Genomic DNA, 14,282 nt, shown 5'->3' on the forward strand with positions numbered 1-14,282 from the left:
GCCAAAACAAGTTTAGTTAATGGTGTTGTTGCCATGGCAACCATTCACGTGACCAAATAACAGCTCACTTCCGGTTTATATTTTAAGGCCGCTGCAGACATGGAAGAGCAGTAGTTATTCAAGATTTTATTGCATAGTATGACTGCTTACCCAAGAACCACACCCAATGTAACTGGAATGCATGTCCAAGTCACGTGACCAAAGGACTGTCACTAATGTAACTTTATACAAACTACTTTAAAGAGACTTTCAGCAAGGTTTGACAACCGTTCTAATTACATTGAGTACGGTTCTTGGGTAGGTAGTAAAACTACAGAACAAAACGTTGATAAAGGAACGTTTTTCCCTGCCTGCAGAAGCTTTCAAAATTAAACCGGAAGTGGCCTGTTATGTGGTCACGTGACACATTTCAAGTAAAACAACAACGTTAAGTCATCTATTAATTGGAGATGTAACCTGCAGACAAGTTTTGTCCACAATTGTACTAACCGTTTCCAAGATTGACCACCCAGCCCTTAATATACCTGAAGAGATTCGGAAACCAGTCCGATTTACTAGTTGTGCTGGTTGTTGTTTGGTTATATTATATCTCTCTGCTCAACTCGTTTATGCAGGACCAAGCCAGGTTCCTTACTTCAATCGGTGTAAAAGCAATTAATATCGGGGACGAGCGAAAGAGGGTGGATTATTTTAGGTCGTGCTAGGGTCCCCGGTATGGTTATCCATATAAATATGATATGTGCAACTCATCTATTCATATACACGCGACTATAAATTTGAAAGCGAGAATTCTCGAGAGTATCATCACATGGTCTAATTGGTGCAACAAACCACCTAAGCTAAAGAGGTCTATTCCAAATGTTCTGTTGATGCATCGTCACATGGACATTTAGCACATAATAGGACGGCCTTACCTCTGCATTTTGATGCAGACCTAGGGGATTTTGAAAACACTTTCAGTTGCAATTTTGTAATGCAATTGTAAAGGAAACACATGTTATTCTGTAAATATTTTCTATTAATCTGTCTTACAAGGAAGGGAGGTTACTTGTAATCAACAAACCTAAAGTATCTGTGCGTTTTAGCAATTATTATTCAGTGAACCATCAGCTCTTGTGAGTGCACCCAAAACAAAAGGAAATAAGTTTTGAATGCATGTATGATCGCTTTACCGCACGTGTTTATAGCCTTGGCTACAAAACTTGGCATTACCTACAGCATCCGGACCACCGAGGAAACGCCTATCCTCTCACTGTCTAATTTTGCTGGTAAAAAGGTTCTTTTTCGGCGATTTGTATCAGCAAATCAATTTGATTTTGTGTTGGTTATTTTTTTATAGTTATTTTCCATAGTCTCAAAAAGGTAGGGCTAACTAAACATGTGCTTGGATACGATTTTTATTACGCCCGTGTGTTTACCCAAACGTATCATGCAATCGGGATAGGAGCAGTACTTTACTTTATACTCCTGGTATCTTTTATTCCAAGGAAAGAAAAGGAGTTACAACATAGCGTGCGCGCTAGTCCTATCTAATTCCTATCGAGTCATCATGAACAAAATTTTTATGTACGCACGGCCGTGCTCAATAAAATGACGTGTGCAGTTTCATTTCAGCTGCAAAATTTCCGTCGAGTTTAGTGCGAGTTCCTTTTGTTTAAGTTTCGGCACTGTGAAGATTATTCTGAACAATCCAAACCCTACTTCGAGCCTTTGACTTTTGCCGAGCTAAGATTTTTACTTAAACTTGAGTATTTTGACTTTGTCTACATTTTCGTTGAGTATTTTTGACCTTGTTTGCCTACAATTTCATTATAATAACATACATGAAAAAAATTACTCGATTCTGATTGGCTGAGAGCAGTGCAGTTCAAGAGTAACATCAGTGCAAAACGTGTAACACCGGTGCAAAAAGTGTAACACCAGTGCAAATGACACATCATAATTCTGAGTCATGATTGGCTGAAAGACAAAAGGAAATTTTCTAATCCAATGAAATCACATGAAATGATGATGAAAATTTTGTGCGGAAACTTTCAAAAGTTTTCTCGAATGAGAAAAAAAGGCTTCAAGAAAGATCTTCCAGCACTTCCTCCACGCAAAGTTTTTTATATTGTTAATAAGAAATCATACAATTTTTCTGGTTCAATTTGAAATTAATTTTTCACTTGTGAGTTTTTCAAAAAGCTGAAATTGAACTCGAAACCGTATAATTACCTAATATACTAATTAAATCGAAGAAGCGAATTTTTCGTCGACAGTTTTAGAAACCAGGTTAAGCGTTTTCGTTCAACTGATTGTGGCGTGTTAGGACCCTAATGACCTTTGTTTTCCTTCACCGTGCATTGTGAGAAATTTGTAGTTTATCACAAATAAAACAGGTTTAGGGCCAAATATGTTGTCGCCATGTTATATAGATGTCGCCATGTTATATATACGCACGCTAAATATGAACTAATTCTTTATTCTTACCTGCACTCTACACATATGAGCTTTTTCGCTTTGGAAATCCTTCAGAACTAGTGCCATTCGGTGATGTTACCAAGAGTGGTAGAACCTGTATGGTAAAAAGGAAAAGGTCTAGTTTGCTGCAGAGGTCTTATAACAGAGGCAGGCCGAAGAAGCAACATTGGCTTATGATCCTTGGTATCACTGGATAGTTCTCTTGCATTGGACCACTCGGGCTCAGTGATGACGATTTCGACTCAACTCAGAATATTTGTTTACCGATTTACCATAAATAAGTTTATCGATGCAAAAATACCCTTGGGGTCTAGATTCCTGCTGGCTAAGATTTCGTGCAGCTTTGAAACAAGTTCCTGTTTTAGTTTTACGCTTTTCCTTGGATAACCCAAAATATTTCTAAGTAGAACACATTTTTGGCAACAGGTTTAATTTTCACGGAGTGACAACCTCCGCCATATTTTCCCCCGCGCTGCTCGAATGTTAGTTTGCATAAAAAGCGGATATGACGTCACGGACAAAACCGATACGGACCAGTGATCCAGCCGTCTGTTGGGAGGACTATCAACAAACGGACTCCCAAAACGGCTGCAAATCGAGCCTAGGTTTGAAGTTGTACAAGTAAATATTAATCGAAAATATATCAAAAACCTCTAATACTTGCAAACGTTGGCCCGAAAGTTTGCTTATCGGCTGTAAAACTTCAAATATTTGACAACCCCCAAAAAGACATGTTTGCACCCAAGAGGCCAATTCCGAGTTGCCTCAGTATGACTCAAGGGTACATGAAAATTGCTCAAGTTGTGGTACAGTGATATAAATGTGATCCATTTGTGTACAGTAGTCAGTAGTATAATGGTTAACTAATTGTATGTATCCTCTGTTTTTTATCAGTGATTTTTTTGAGAGACCTTTCGTCTGTTGTGTCTTGCATTATATTAATATTGAAATCTCCAATAAGCATGGTGGGTATTCTAGTATCTGTTATTTCTGAGTTACGAAGATGAACGAGGGCTTTTATCAACTCTAAAACTGGAACATTAGATTTGAACGGTAGCTACCTACCACATAGATATTTGGAATTGGACTGCTTAGAACTGCTTAGAACTGTTACAGTATTATATTTTATGGCAGGTCCACACCAGCCCCCTGGGTTGCCAGACGCAGACCTGCCTCATCAAAAATATATGTATGTATGTATGTATGTATGTATGTATGTATGTATGTATGTATGTATGTATGTATGTACGTATGTATGTACGTATGTACGTACGTATGTACGTAGGTATGTACGTACGTACGTACGTCGTATGTACGTAGGTATGTACGTAGGTATGTACGTAGGTATGTACGTAGGTATGTACGTAGGTATGTACGTAGGTATGTACGTAGGTATGTACGTAGGTATGTACGTAGGTATGTACGTAGGTATGTACGTAGGTATGTACGTAGGTATGTACGTAGGTATGTACGTAGGTATGTACGTAGGTATGTACGTAGGTATGTACGTAGGTATGTACGTAGGTATGTACGTAGGTATGTACGTAGGTATGTACGTAGGTATGTACGTAGGTATGTACGTAGGTATGTACGTAGGTATGTACGTACGTATGTATGTACGTATGTATGTACGTATGTATGTACGTATGTACGTATGTATGTACGAGGGCTTTTATCAACTCTAAAACTGGAACATTAGATTTGAACGGTAGCTACCTACCACATAGATATTTGGAATTGGACTGCTTAGAACTGCTTAGAACTGTTACAGTATTATATTTTATGGCAGGTCCACACCAGCCCCCTGGGTTGCCAGACGCAGACCTGCCTCATCAAAAATATATGTATGTATGTATGTATGTATGTATGTATGTATGTATGTATGTATGTATGTATGTATGTATGTATGTATGTATGTATGTATGTATGTATGTATGTAATTTCTACATTATTAATATTGAACCTGCATGGAATTCCCGTATAGTTTAAATCATTTTTTAAATGTATACGGCAGTGCATAGCAAGTTCTGATTTTGAAGTTTTAAAAGTCATTTCTGTGTAGAGTAAATCCACTTGGGATATACGTATCATCTTTATCTGACATACAAAGCCTTGTTTCCACAAAAATACTAACATCAGCTTTTTATCAGCGATTAGACATTTATGTGATACTATTATTGCAGCATCAGGTAATAAAGAGCGGTAGCATTGATCCATTAAAGTATTATTGACGGAAAGCTAGAATCTGAGTTGGAACATCACTCTGATAACAACTAAATCAAATATTATGATAATCAGAGAAGCTAAAAACAATTTTAACAAGTTTATGTTTTGTAAATATTTATTCACCACGCCTTCATAAGGCTACTTATAGGTTATTGAACAGCCATCTAAAGTCAACAACAACAGCAGCAGCATCTGCAACAGCTAAACTAACTAACTAACTACAAAATCAAAGTATAAAACATGAAATACAAAATTATTTAACAAGATCGTCTTAAATATAATAGTAGTAGCAGCGAAGAAAGTAATAAGAAACCTCAACGCTTGTACTTTCTCGTCTGAGAGTAAGTTTTGATCGCAATAAGAAAAAACATTATTTGCATAGTACAAATAATTCCATTGAACAAAGTTGTATGTGGATGAGAAATTGGTATAAAAAGTCTGGGCATGCAATTCTAAAAAAGAGTGCATGCTCCCAATTTTCAAATGCCTAGAAAATTCAATTTAACTAAGGTTATGGTGACGAGGGAACAATTGCAAATGGATCAGGTCCAACACTTAAACCGGATAGAGTCACCGACCCGCTACCTGTGCTGTTCCTCTCCCAATTTTTGCCTTTCACAACAAAGTTTCAGTTTTGGAACCGTTCAAATTGAACCCGCTCTGTGTGAATACCTAGACCAGTTCATTTTGGCAGCGGCCGTGCAATTTAGGCTATCTTCACCCCAGATTGGTCCAAAATGGATCAAACCCAAAACTGCCTAATGCATATTCTGAGCATGACTAACTGGTTGAAGTCGCTGATTCGCTCACGTTGATTAAGTAGTCGACCGGTTTTTGAACCTATGTTGATGTACTATGTTGATGAATTTTTTTCTTAATGAGCTTGAAAAGCCTAATTTCCTGTCACAATACCTACTATATACAATGACAAGCAGACAGATGAAGATGATATGGAAAAGCATCCAAAATTATTACAAAGAGTACATTGTAAATAAAATAAATTATACTCATCACACGGGCTCAGTCATGATGGTTATTATTTTGAGGTGGATTGGATTAAAAAATCAGAGTGCAGCTCAAATATCTTAAAGTAATTAAATATATGTAATTATAATTCATCAAATATTTTTGCTCGCACGAGATTGATCTAAATGAGTCACGTGACTGAATATAAACCAACGGGGAACATTCCCCAATTTTAAAAAAGATCTCGCGAGTTGCAAAAATACTTAAAAGTCACAATAGCCTCCAGCTGACTTTACAATTAGGCTCGGATATTTGTCCTTTGACATTATCTGTTCCTCGAAGCTAACAGCTCGCTTCCAGAAACAGAAAATGTCCGCAGACAAATATCTGAACATCTTTTCACGCCAAATGTAGGCCATTGTTTATTTACAATTTAAACTTTGGTCACTTTTAAATAAGAGATTTTCACATTTAATTCAAAATAATGTTTAAATGTAATTGGTTTGGAAATTCCTAACTTATCTAGGTTTACAATTACTTTTGTTTGCATGTAATTTGTAAACATTACTGTCGATTTCTTCTCTTTTGTCCTTTTTTTCATCATAATTTTCCTAACATACGCTTGCCTTTTAATTAAGGTCCAACCTCTACTAATGAACACTTCTATAGAACAGCCACCTCTCCACAACGGTCACCTCTACACAACAGCCACCTCTACCCAAAGGCCACTTCTACACAACGCCCCCCCCCCTTTTTTTTTTCTTCCGCTGACGGTCCATATCTCAGTACAACAATTCTACCAGGACCACCTCTCCACAACAGCAACGGCCACTAAAGTGCGTCCCGACTGCCTAAATAACCTCTCAACAACGGCCAGTTTAACAATAATTCACGAACGGTGTATGCAAAACTCCATTTTTTATAGCAAAAGGTCAACGAAACTTAATCCGTACAGTGCCTCGTTGGTGTCTGTTTCTGTTTTATTTAAAGGAGCTCAGTCATGGCATTTTGTTATTTTGGCCACGTGCAAAATTACCTCCAAATTAAAGGAAACCTGAAAATGATATTTTACTACGATAGAAAAACAGCAAAACGATAATAATAAACCATAAAGGAACAAGAGTGGTTAAGGATGGAGAAGATTGACACGGACTACAAACGACCAGCGATAAAAATTCAGGCTCAAATCTTCAACATAGGCAAACCTTGAGGAAGCTCTTTTAATAGATATATATTTGTGTTATGTATTTATACACACACACAATCAGGTGTAATATTTCACCCTTACTGCCCCATAACGGCCACCTCTATCATTAATGGCCACTTTTCTCTGTCCCAAGGCAGCCGTTGTGGAGAGGTTCGACTGTTAAGTTATTAATTTAAATATAAACTAGCAATTGCCTGACTCAGCACCCATGCGACTACTTTACTTGGGCATTTATCATGTTGTCCAATGTGACATCAAAGTTGGCTTTCGTTCAAATTAAGTTGATCATAGTCATTTGTCGCTGATGGCTCCACATAGTCATAAGGTGGTACAGGGGGCTGCAAAGGAAAAGAGAATAACATGTCATTTTGCTAACCTGAAGCTGACCGATCGCTTCTTGTAATAAAATTGATTAGGATCCAGAGAAGTTACAACCATAAATCCCAGTGAAACCAATTGTCGGAAATCTGCGAATTCCTCGGAATTTCTAAAAACGACCACATTAAGGTGGCTTACTACAGTTTTGGTGGAATAAAACAGCTCAACTTCTAACTCTTTGGTAAAATGTTCCAACATGTTTTTCCTTTCTCTATTTACTGTTTATTTAAGTCTCTTACCATTCTATGTGAAACCTGAACAATTAAACGTCAACAAATGGCCAAAATGAACGACCGAGTATCTAAGGGGAGACTGAGCACTAGTAGGTAAAACCACGTTTTTCTCAAAATCTACCCGTATGACCCCCCCTCAAAATTCAGGAATAAGAAATTGGTTCTGATTTAACATTCATGCAAAGTAAAATAAAAATCTGTAAGTCAAATTTTGAGCTATTTTTGATTTCACATTTTCTTAGTTTGCAAAAAATCTGTCTTACAGATTTATATTTTACTTTGCATGAATGTAAATCAGAGCCAATTTCTTATTCCTGAAATTTTGAGGTGGGGTCATACAGATAGATTTTGAGAAAAACGCGATTTAACCTACTAGAGCCCAGTCTCTCCTTAGGTACTCGGTCGTTCATTTTAGCCATTTGTTGACGTTTAATTGTTCAAGTTTCACATAGAATGGTAAAAGACTTAAGTAAACAGTAAATAGAGAAAGAAAAAACATGTTGGAACATTTTTCAAAAGAGTTAGAAGTTGGGCTGTTATAATCCATCAAAACTGTAGTAGGTCACTTTAAAAAAAAAAAAAAAGAAAAGAAAAGAAAACCTCTTTTTGCGAATCTCGGATTTGTCAAGAGCAATGGTAAACATTTTAAAGCAGTAATATAAAGAACGAACGTGGCAAGGACACAAAATCTAATTTTATGGAAATATTATGGAATGCACTGGCTACAAGCTGAGTGTGGTGTGTGATTTTGTAGGAATCACCAGGAATACCATATAAGGAAAATAAACAAGAAATAAGTAACCTCTCTAGAACTCTATACTTACAATACAAAGTTGCCATAAAACAGAAGTACCTCAATACCATCAAACCTCTCCATGTGTCCCTAATATTGACTTACTGCATTACAGAGGTAGAGATTATCTGAATTCCAACTCGGTTGGGAAAAAATGAACTTTCTCTAATAGAGAGGCGTCTGAATGTCTGAGGTTCCACTGTACTGGTACTATGTCGACGATTGCTGTTTTTGTTGTTGTTGTTTTTTTTTTGAGTTAGCCTAGCTATGTGGTCAGTTTCAGAGCAGCTCATAGCCTGCAGTCCGTATGTATTTCGCAATTTTCTCGCATGGTTTAAGCGCCACGCTGGGTTGGCATTGACGCAATCAACTACTACGCCACCAAGTACACGACTAAAATGAAAGGAAAATTTTCCCACTGTGATCAAATCAAGTTTAATGAATCTGTACTTAAACCAGGAACACCAGAATAGCAGCATATCGCTAACCACTAACTGTTAACGACTACCAGCTGAAAACCTAGCTGTTATCTGTCAAAAATTACATTGAAATCCAACTGTAAACATGTACCTGCAGATGGCGTAGTGCGTGCGCAAAACAAGTGCGAGATACGCAAATGTTTTACTTACTGGGAAGGTGACAGCAATAAATGTAACGCGCACCGTAAAAGTTTTCAAAAAAAGATGAATAACTTTAAAAAACGCGTGGTTCCCCTACATTTTATGTTATGAAATGAAGTGGCAAGCCTATTCAACTTGTGATTAGTTTTTGGTTGTGAGCAAAAGGTATTTAGACTGTATTTTAGCTGAACCAGAGGAAGGCTGTCAGAGACGCTACAAGCGCTGTTGCAACGAATTTGTTATTAAAAACATATCAAAAATGGTTTTTATGTTACCATTTGCCATGTAGTTTAAAGATCTTTTTAAATATGTTTGCTTTTCTGTATGTAAAGGAGAATTCTAAGGAAATCTGTAATGAAATTTCCTTTCCTTCTTTTTTCAGGAAAATGCTGATGTCAGCATTTTTGTTGAGATTCAAGGCTAATTATCTCGAAAAAATGCGTGGCTACCCCCTATTTTCTTTGTGGATTCCAATAGCCCTTGGAAAGATCTAATTTTTCCGCGTGGTTCTAACCTGGCGCAAAAACCTTTGTATTTAGTAGGCACCGTCCTTAAATACTCGCAACTGATCAAACTATTTTGCTTTGAAATATTATTGCTGGAATCCACTTTCTTCTACTGCTGTACAGCCAGCGAGTTTTCCAAATAAATTGTGGTTAGCAAACATGGAAAACCTATATTTCTCTGATAAAAAGAGCCTTCCTGTCAATATGTGTACTCGGGCTTATAATACTTAAGAATTAAAAAAAATGTATCATAAAGCACAAAAGTTGGGACGAATAAAGATCGACAGGCCATTTTGCTATGCAAATATTTCCTAGTTCCCTTCCCTTGTGGGGGCAAGAGGTGATCACTAGGCCAAAAATGGCTTCATTAATTCATTAAATAGATCAAATTTTGCCCCTACAAGGGACTGGAGCTAGCATTAGCAAAATGATATATTGTAATATTATCAGACAATATCTACTTACCTGAAGTATTAAACGGTTCCTTAAGCGTATTCTTGGTAATACACCACGCCTATGAAGCCATTGTCTGAGGAGAAGATTACACACACAGTTTGGATGCATGCCTAATCCTTGATCAACAGATTTACTGTGATACACTAGCTGAGAGGCTAGTGAATTATATTTAACAATAACATTATTAACTCTCGATATCTATCACGTGACAGTTGACGAGGGCGCAGCCACTGTAATAAAATAAGGCCGAGGGCATGCGTCGAATCCAAGTCGCGTCGAATAAATTAAAAATAGGTGCGACAAAGAGTCGACTTAATTCCAGCGTGGTAACAAACGTCGAACCTGCTTCGATCCTCTTTCACAAGTTGCACTTCATTAAAACACGGGAATAAGCACGTGTCCCCGTGCTATTCACTCGATGTGCAGCTACTTAATGCTAGGACTTGCTAGCGAAATGCCGAACTACAGTACTCGTCGGGCCTTACTTTGGCAATTAATTGCGAAAAAAGAAAGAGACGACTCGCATTACATACAGCTCTGAGGACAGTGCGTTAGGGACGACAGCTATTGCTCCAAGTGGCATGCTTTTGTTGGCGAACAACAAAGGAGCAGCAGTCTTGGGCAGCTGTCTTGATGTCAGCAATGACTTTCGATAGCTCGCCACTCCCCGGTCGCGAAATTGTCTTTGTACAGCGCATGCTCACCAGGGGAAGAAGGGGGAAATAGCGTTCGGCAGATAAGGGAGTATGTATTTTTGTGTTTATTACGTTTGCCAAGCCCATCCCATCAATTATTTTTTAATTTGCATGATTTATGGATAAAGTTCAGCGCGTGTTTAGAACGACGTTTGCTGAAACGCCGAACCACTGTCGGATTATCCGACTTGGCAAGTCGAGCTTATGCTAGAGTCGAACCAATTAATTTGAGTCGAACTTAATTGCGGCAAACGTCGCACCATTCATGCTCCTATTTCAAAATTAATAGGTTCGACGAATTAAGTTCGATTAAGGTTCGACGTTTGCTCCAGTTCTAACACTGCTGAGGTTAACAGATTGTTGGATTGCCGTGTAATGAAGAACTGTCTTGAGATGTTGATTGAATAGGGGAGCTTACCATTTAGCAAAAAAAATCCGGAAATTTCAGTTGCAAGTTAAATGGAACAGTAATTTTCCAGAAAATCCGTTCGGTAATTGTAGACTACCTCCAGAAGTAGTCCACGTTTTTTGTTCGGAAAGGAACGACAGAAATTTCCTTGCAATTTTGTAAATTTTCCAGTTTCCAGTGTCTCATCAGCCGAAAACAATTAGGAGAAATCTAATTTCAAATGGTATGCGCCATCTCGTTCGGTTGGTTTGCTGATTTTGGAAAAACCCTAACCATTATTCAACGGTCATTCCAACCGCTTTATTCTAACAAATGGTAAGCACCCTAGGTCTCCACTCTTTAAATCAACTGTCTATAGAAAACCCCATCGATTAAACTCAAAATATTACTCACAACCATTAACACATTCCAAGTTTTATGTTAACAGTTCTAAAAAGAGCAAAGCCTATATTGCTTTAGAACATGATCGCTTACAAGAACCCATTCCCACAAGCGACAAGATCTCTCTTTATGTCCAAAGACCCCTCCTTGGATTTCCCAAGGTGGTCACTTAAAAGAAATTCCTCTGTTAGTAAAAAAAAAGCCACTCGTGACTAGCAGCAGTACACTGACAAAAATACCTTCGTACCTAAGCAAGTATACCGCAACCGAAGCTGTTATAGATGCCACCACAACTGACACTGTGATCAAAGCGATTTGTTTGCTGCTCAGGTTTCCTCCGTCCTTTTGTGGTGTTGAGTTATCTACATGAAAAATACATGCATCCCTAGCAGTTACATATGAGTTTCTTACCAGGGATTCATTTTAAAACAAAATGGAAACACGAAAACAAACCCTGGCCCAGTGTTCAAAACGCCATGTATTGTAATCATCTTACATACCACAAAAACCTGAAGATTGAATATTTGTTCATTTAAAAAAACAAAAACCTCCCTCGGAATAAGTTTAACTGTACTCTCTTTCAAGAGCACCCCCACCATGGAGCCACCTATCCTAAAATGATAAGTAAAAGCTTGGGTCCACTTTTTTGCTCCTTTAATCATGTACTGCTTAGAATAAAATTTAAACTACATGACGGTATGTTGCATTGTGTTCGCAAACTCATTAATGACTAATGAAATTTTAAAGGCTGCCGCACACTAGCCGATTTTCTGTCGTAGAACTGCAGATTTTATGTCGGGGTCAAATCGGGTGAAAAAATTTGTCGGGCCATCTGCTTGTCGCACACTAGCCAATTTTTTTGTCGCGACTAACCGCGTTCAGGCTTGGGGCCGAGTCATCCAAAATCAAGATGGCGCCTATTCACTGACGTGACTCTCGTGACATTTCTTAATTAGTTGAGGCGCGCGCGAGCCCCGACAAATTGTCTTGGTCCACCGCACACTAGCCGACAAGGCCCGACAAGACGTTTTCAGATCTAGCACTGTCAGGTATCGCCCGACAAGCCCCGATCTTCTCGCAGACTTGTCTGAATTGATCGCACACTAGCCGACAAGTGAAGATTTTTTGTTGGCCGACAAAAAATCGACTACTGTGCGGCAGCCATAAGAAGAGAAATCATGAACGTGACAGTGTTTACACGATCCGGTAACACGGAACAAAATCAGCCATGCTGGGTCACAAGTTACACAGTGGGACTTCCACGACAAGGCAGCCTGTACCAGAAGAGATTTTTATGATTTTATTTCTCCGTTTTCTCCTTAGCTCTAGTTTCCATTGAAAAGATATATCAAACACTCAAGATACTAGAGTGAAGAATGATCATCGCAGTTAATTTTCCAATTTAAGCAATTGGAAAGAAGAAGCCTGAAAAAATCAGGGCTTCAACGGGATTCGAACCCGTGACCTCCGCGATACCGGTGCGATGCTCTACCAACTGAGCTATGAAGCCACACATTGGGAGCGAGGTCAATTAATTGAGTTCATATCTTCCCGTGAGGAGTGAAATGATGTGAAGTTTATATGAAATAATTCATATATGAACTGCGGTTGTAGATGAGAGTGAAGAATGATCATCGCAGTTAATTTTCCAATTTAAACAATTGGAAAGAATATATGAACTCATATATGAACTGCGGTTGTAGATGAGAGTGGAAAATTAACTGCGATGATCATTCTTCACTCTCATCTACAACCGCAGTTCATATATGAATTATTTCATATAAACTTCACATCATTTCACTCCTCACGGGAAGATATGAACTCAATTAATTGACCTCGCTCCCAATGTGTGGCTTCATAGCTCAGTTGGTAGAGCATCGCACCGGTATCGCGGAGGTCACGAGTTCGAATCCCGTTGAAGCCCTGATTTTTTCAGGCTTCTTCTTTCCAATTGCTTAAATCGGAAAATTAACTGCGATGATCATTCTTCACTCTCATCTACAACCGCAGTTCATATATGAATTATTTCATATAAACTTCACATCATTTCACTCCTCACGGGAAGATATGAACTCAATTAATAACCTCGCTCCCAATGTGTGGCTTCATAGCTCAGTTGGTAGAGCATTGCACCGGTATTGCGGAGGTCACGAGTTCGAATCCCGTTGAAGCCCTGATTTTTTCAGGCTTCTTCTTTCCAAATGCTTAAATTGGAAAATTAAGTGCGATGATCATTCTTCACTCTCATCTACAACCGCAGTTCATATATGAATTATTTCATATAAACTTCACATCATTTCACTCCTCACGGGAAGATATGAACTCAATTGATTGACCTCGCTCCCAATGTGTGGCTTCATAGCTCAGTTGGTAGAGCATCGCACCGGTATCGCGGAGGTCACGGATTCGAATCCCGTTGAAGCCCTGATTTTTTCAGGCTTCTTCTTTCCAATTGCTTAAATTGGAAAATTAACTGCGATGATCATTCTTCACTCTCATCTACAACCGCAGTTCATATATGAATTATTTCATATAAACTTCACTCAAGATACTGTTTGACCACATTTCCAGACACCTCAAGGTTTCGCAAAAATACTACGCTATGTGTCATATCGTTAACTCTCTTGTCGGTGATTAGAAATGCGGTCAAACGTTTTCTTTCTATTTGATATTTTACTTTCTTAACCCACCTTGAAGTTCCTTAATTATGTACGGCTCACCACCTGCACTACAAAATTGTTCTTTGTTACACATCTTTATGAAGACATTGTAACTTTTGGCAGAATCAAGTCTTTGTAAAACTGCTCTATTTGATGTGGCATCCACATGATATTCACAGTCTGGAACAGAACCTTGGCTAACATGATGATAATTGCAGTAAACCACATGTTTACCAGGAGTGCCATGCCAGGAGGAATTGCGTGCCAACTGGAAGAAACAGTAGGACATAAG

General features: G+C 38.4%; 1 protein-coding gene across 4 annotated transcripts in view; it reads right to left on the reverse strand.

Annotated features, from left to right (window-relative positions):
• Positions 1–4,024: 4,024 nt before the first annotated feature.
• LOC145500475 (uncharacterized) overlaps positions 4,025–14,282 on the reverse strand; it is a 39,188-nt gene continuing 28,930 nt past the window's right edge. For 2 of the 4 annotated variants that reach the window (XM_081480003.1, XM_081480001.1), the window contains exons 6-9: positions 14,021–14,258; positions 11,578–11,692; positions 9,855–9,918; positions 4,026–7,197 (exon numbers count right to left, since the gene is read on the reverse strand). In XM_081480003.1, coding sequence (XP_081336129.1) covers positions 7,114–7,197; positions 9,855–9,918; positions 11,578–11,692; positions 14,021–14,258 — 501 coding nt within the window. In that variant the 3' untranslated portion in view covers positions 4,026–7,113. Of the gene's footprint in view, positions 7,198–9,854; positions 9,919–11,577; positions 11,693–14,020; positions 14,259–14,282 lie in introns of all 4 variants that reach the window. The other 2 variants (XM_081480002.1, XM_081480004.1) reach the window with 2 other exon arrangements.

The sequence above is a fragment of the Orbicella franksi genome, chromosome 10, assembly GCF_964199315.1.
Source record: "Orbicella franksi chromosome 10, jaOrbFran1.1, whole genome shotgun sequence".
NCBI lineage: Eukaryota > Metazoa > Cnidaria > Anthozoa > Scleractinia > Merulinidae > Orbicella > Orbicella franksi.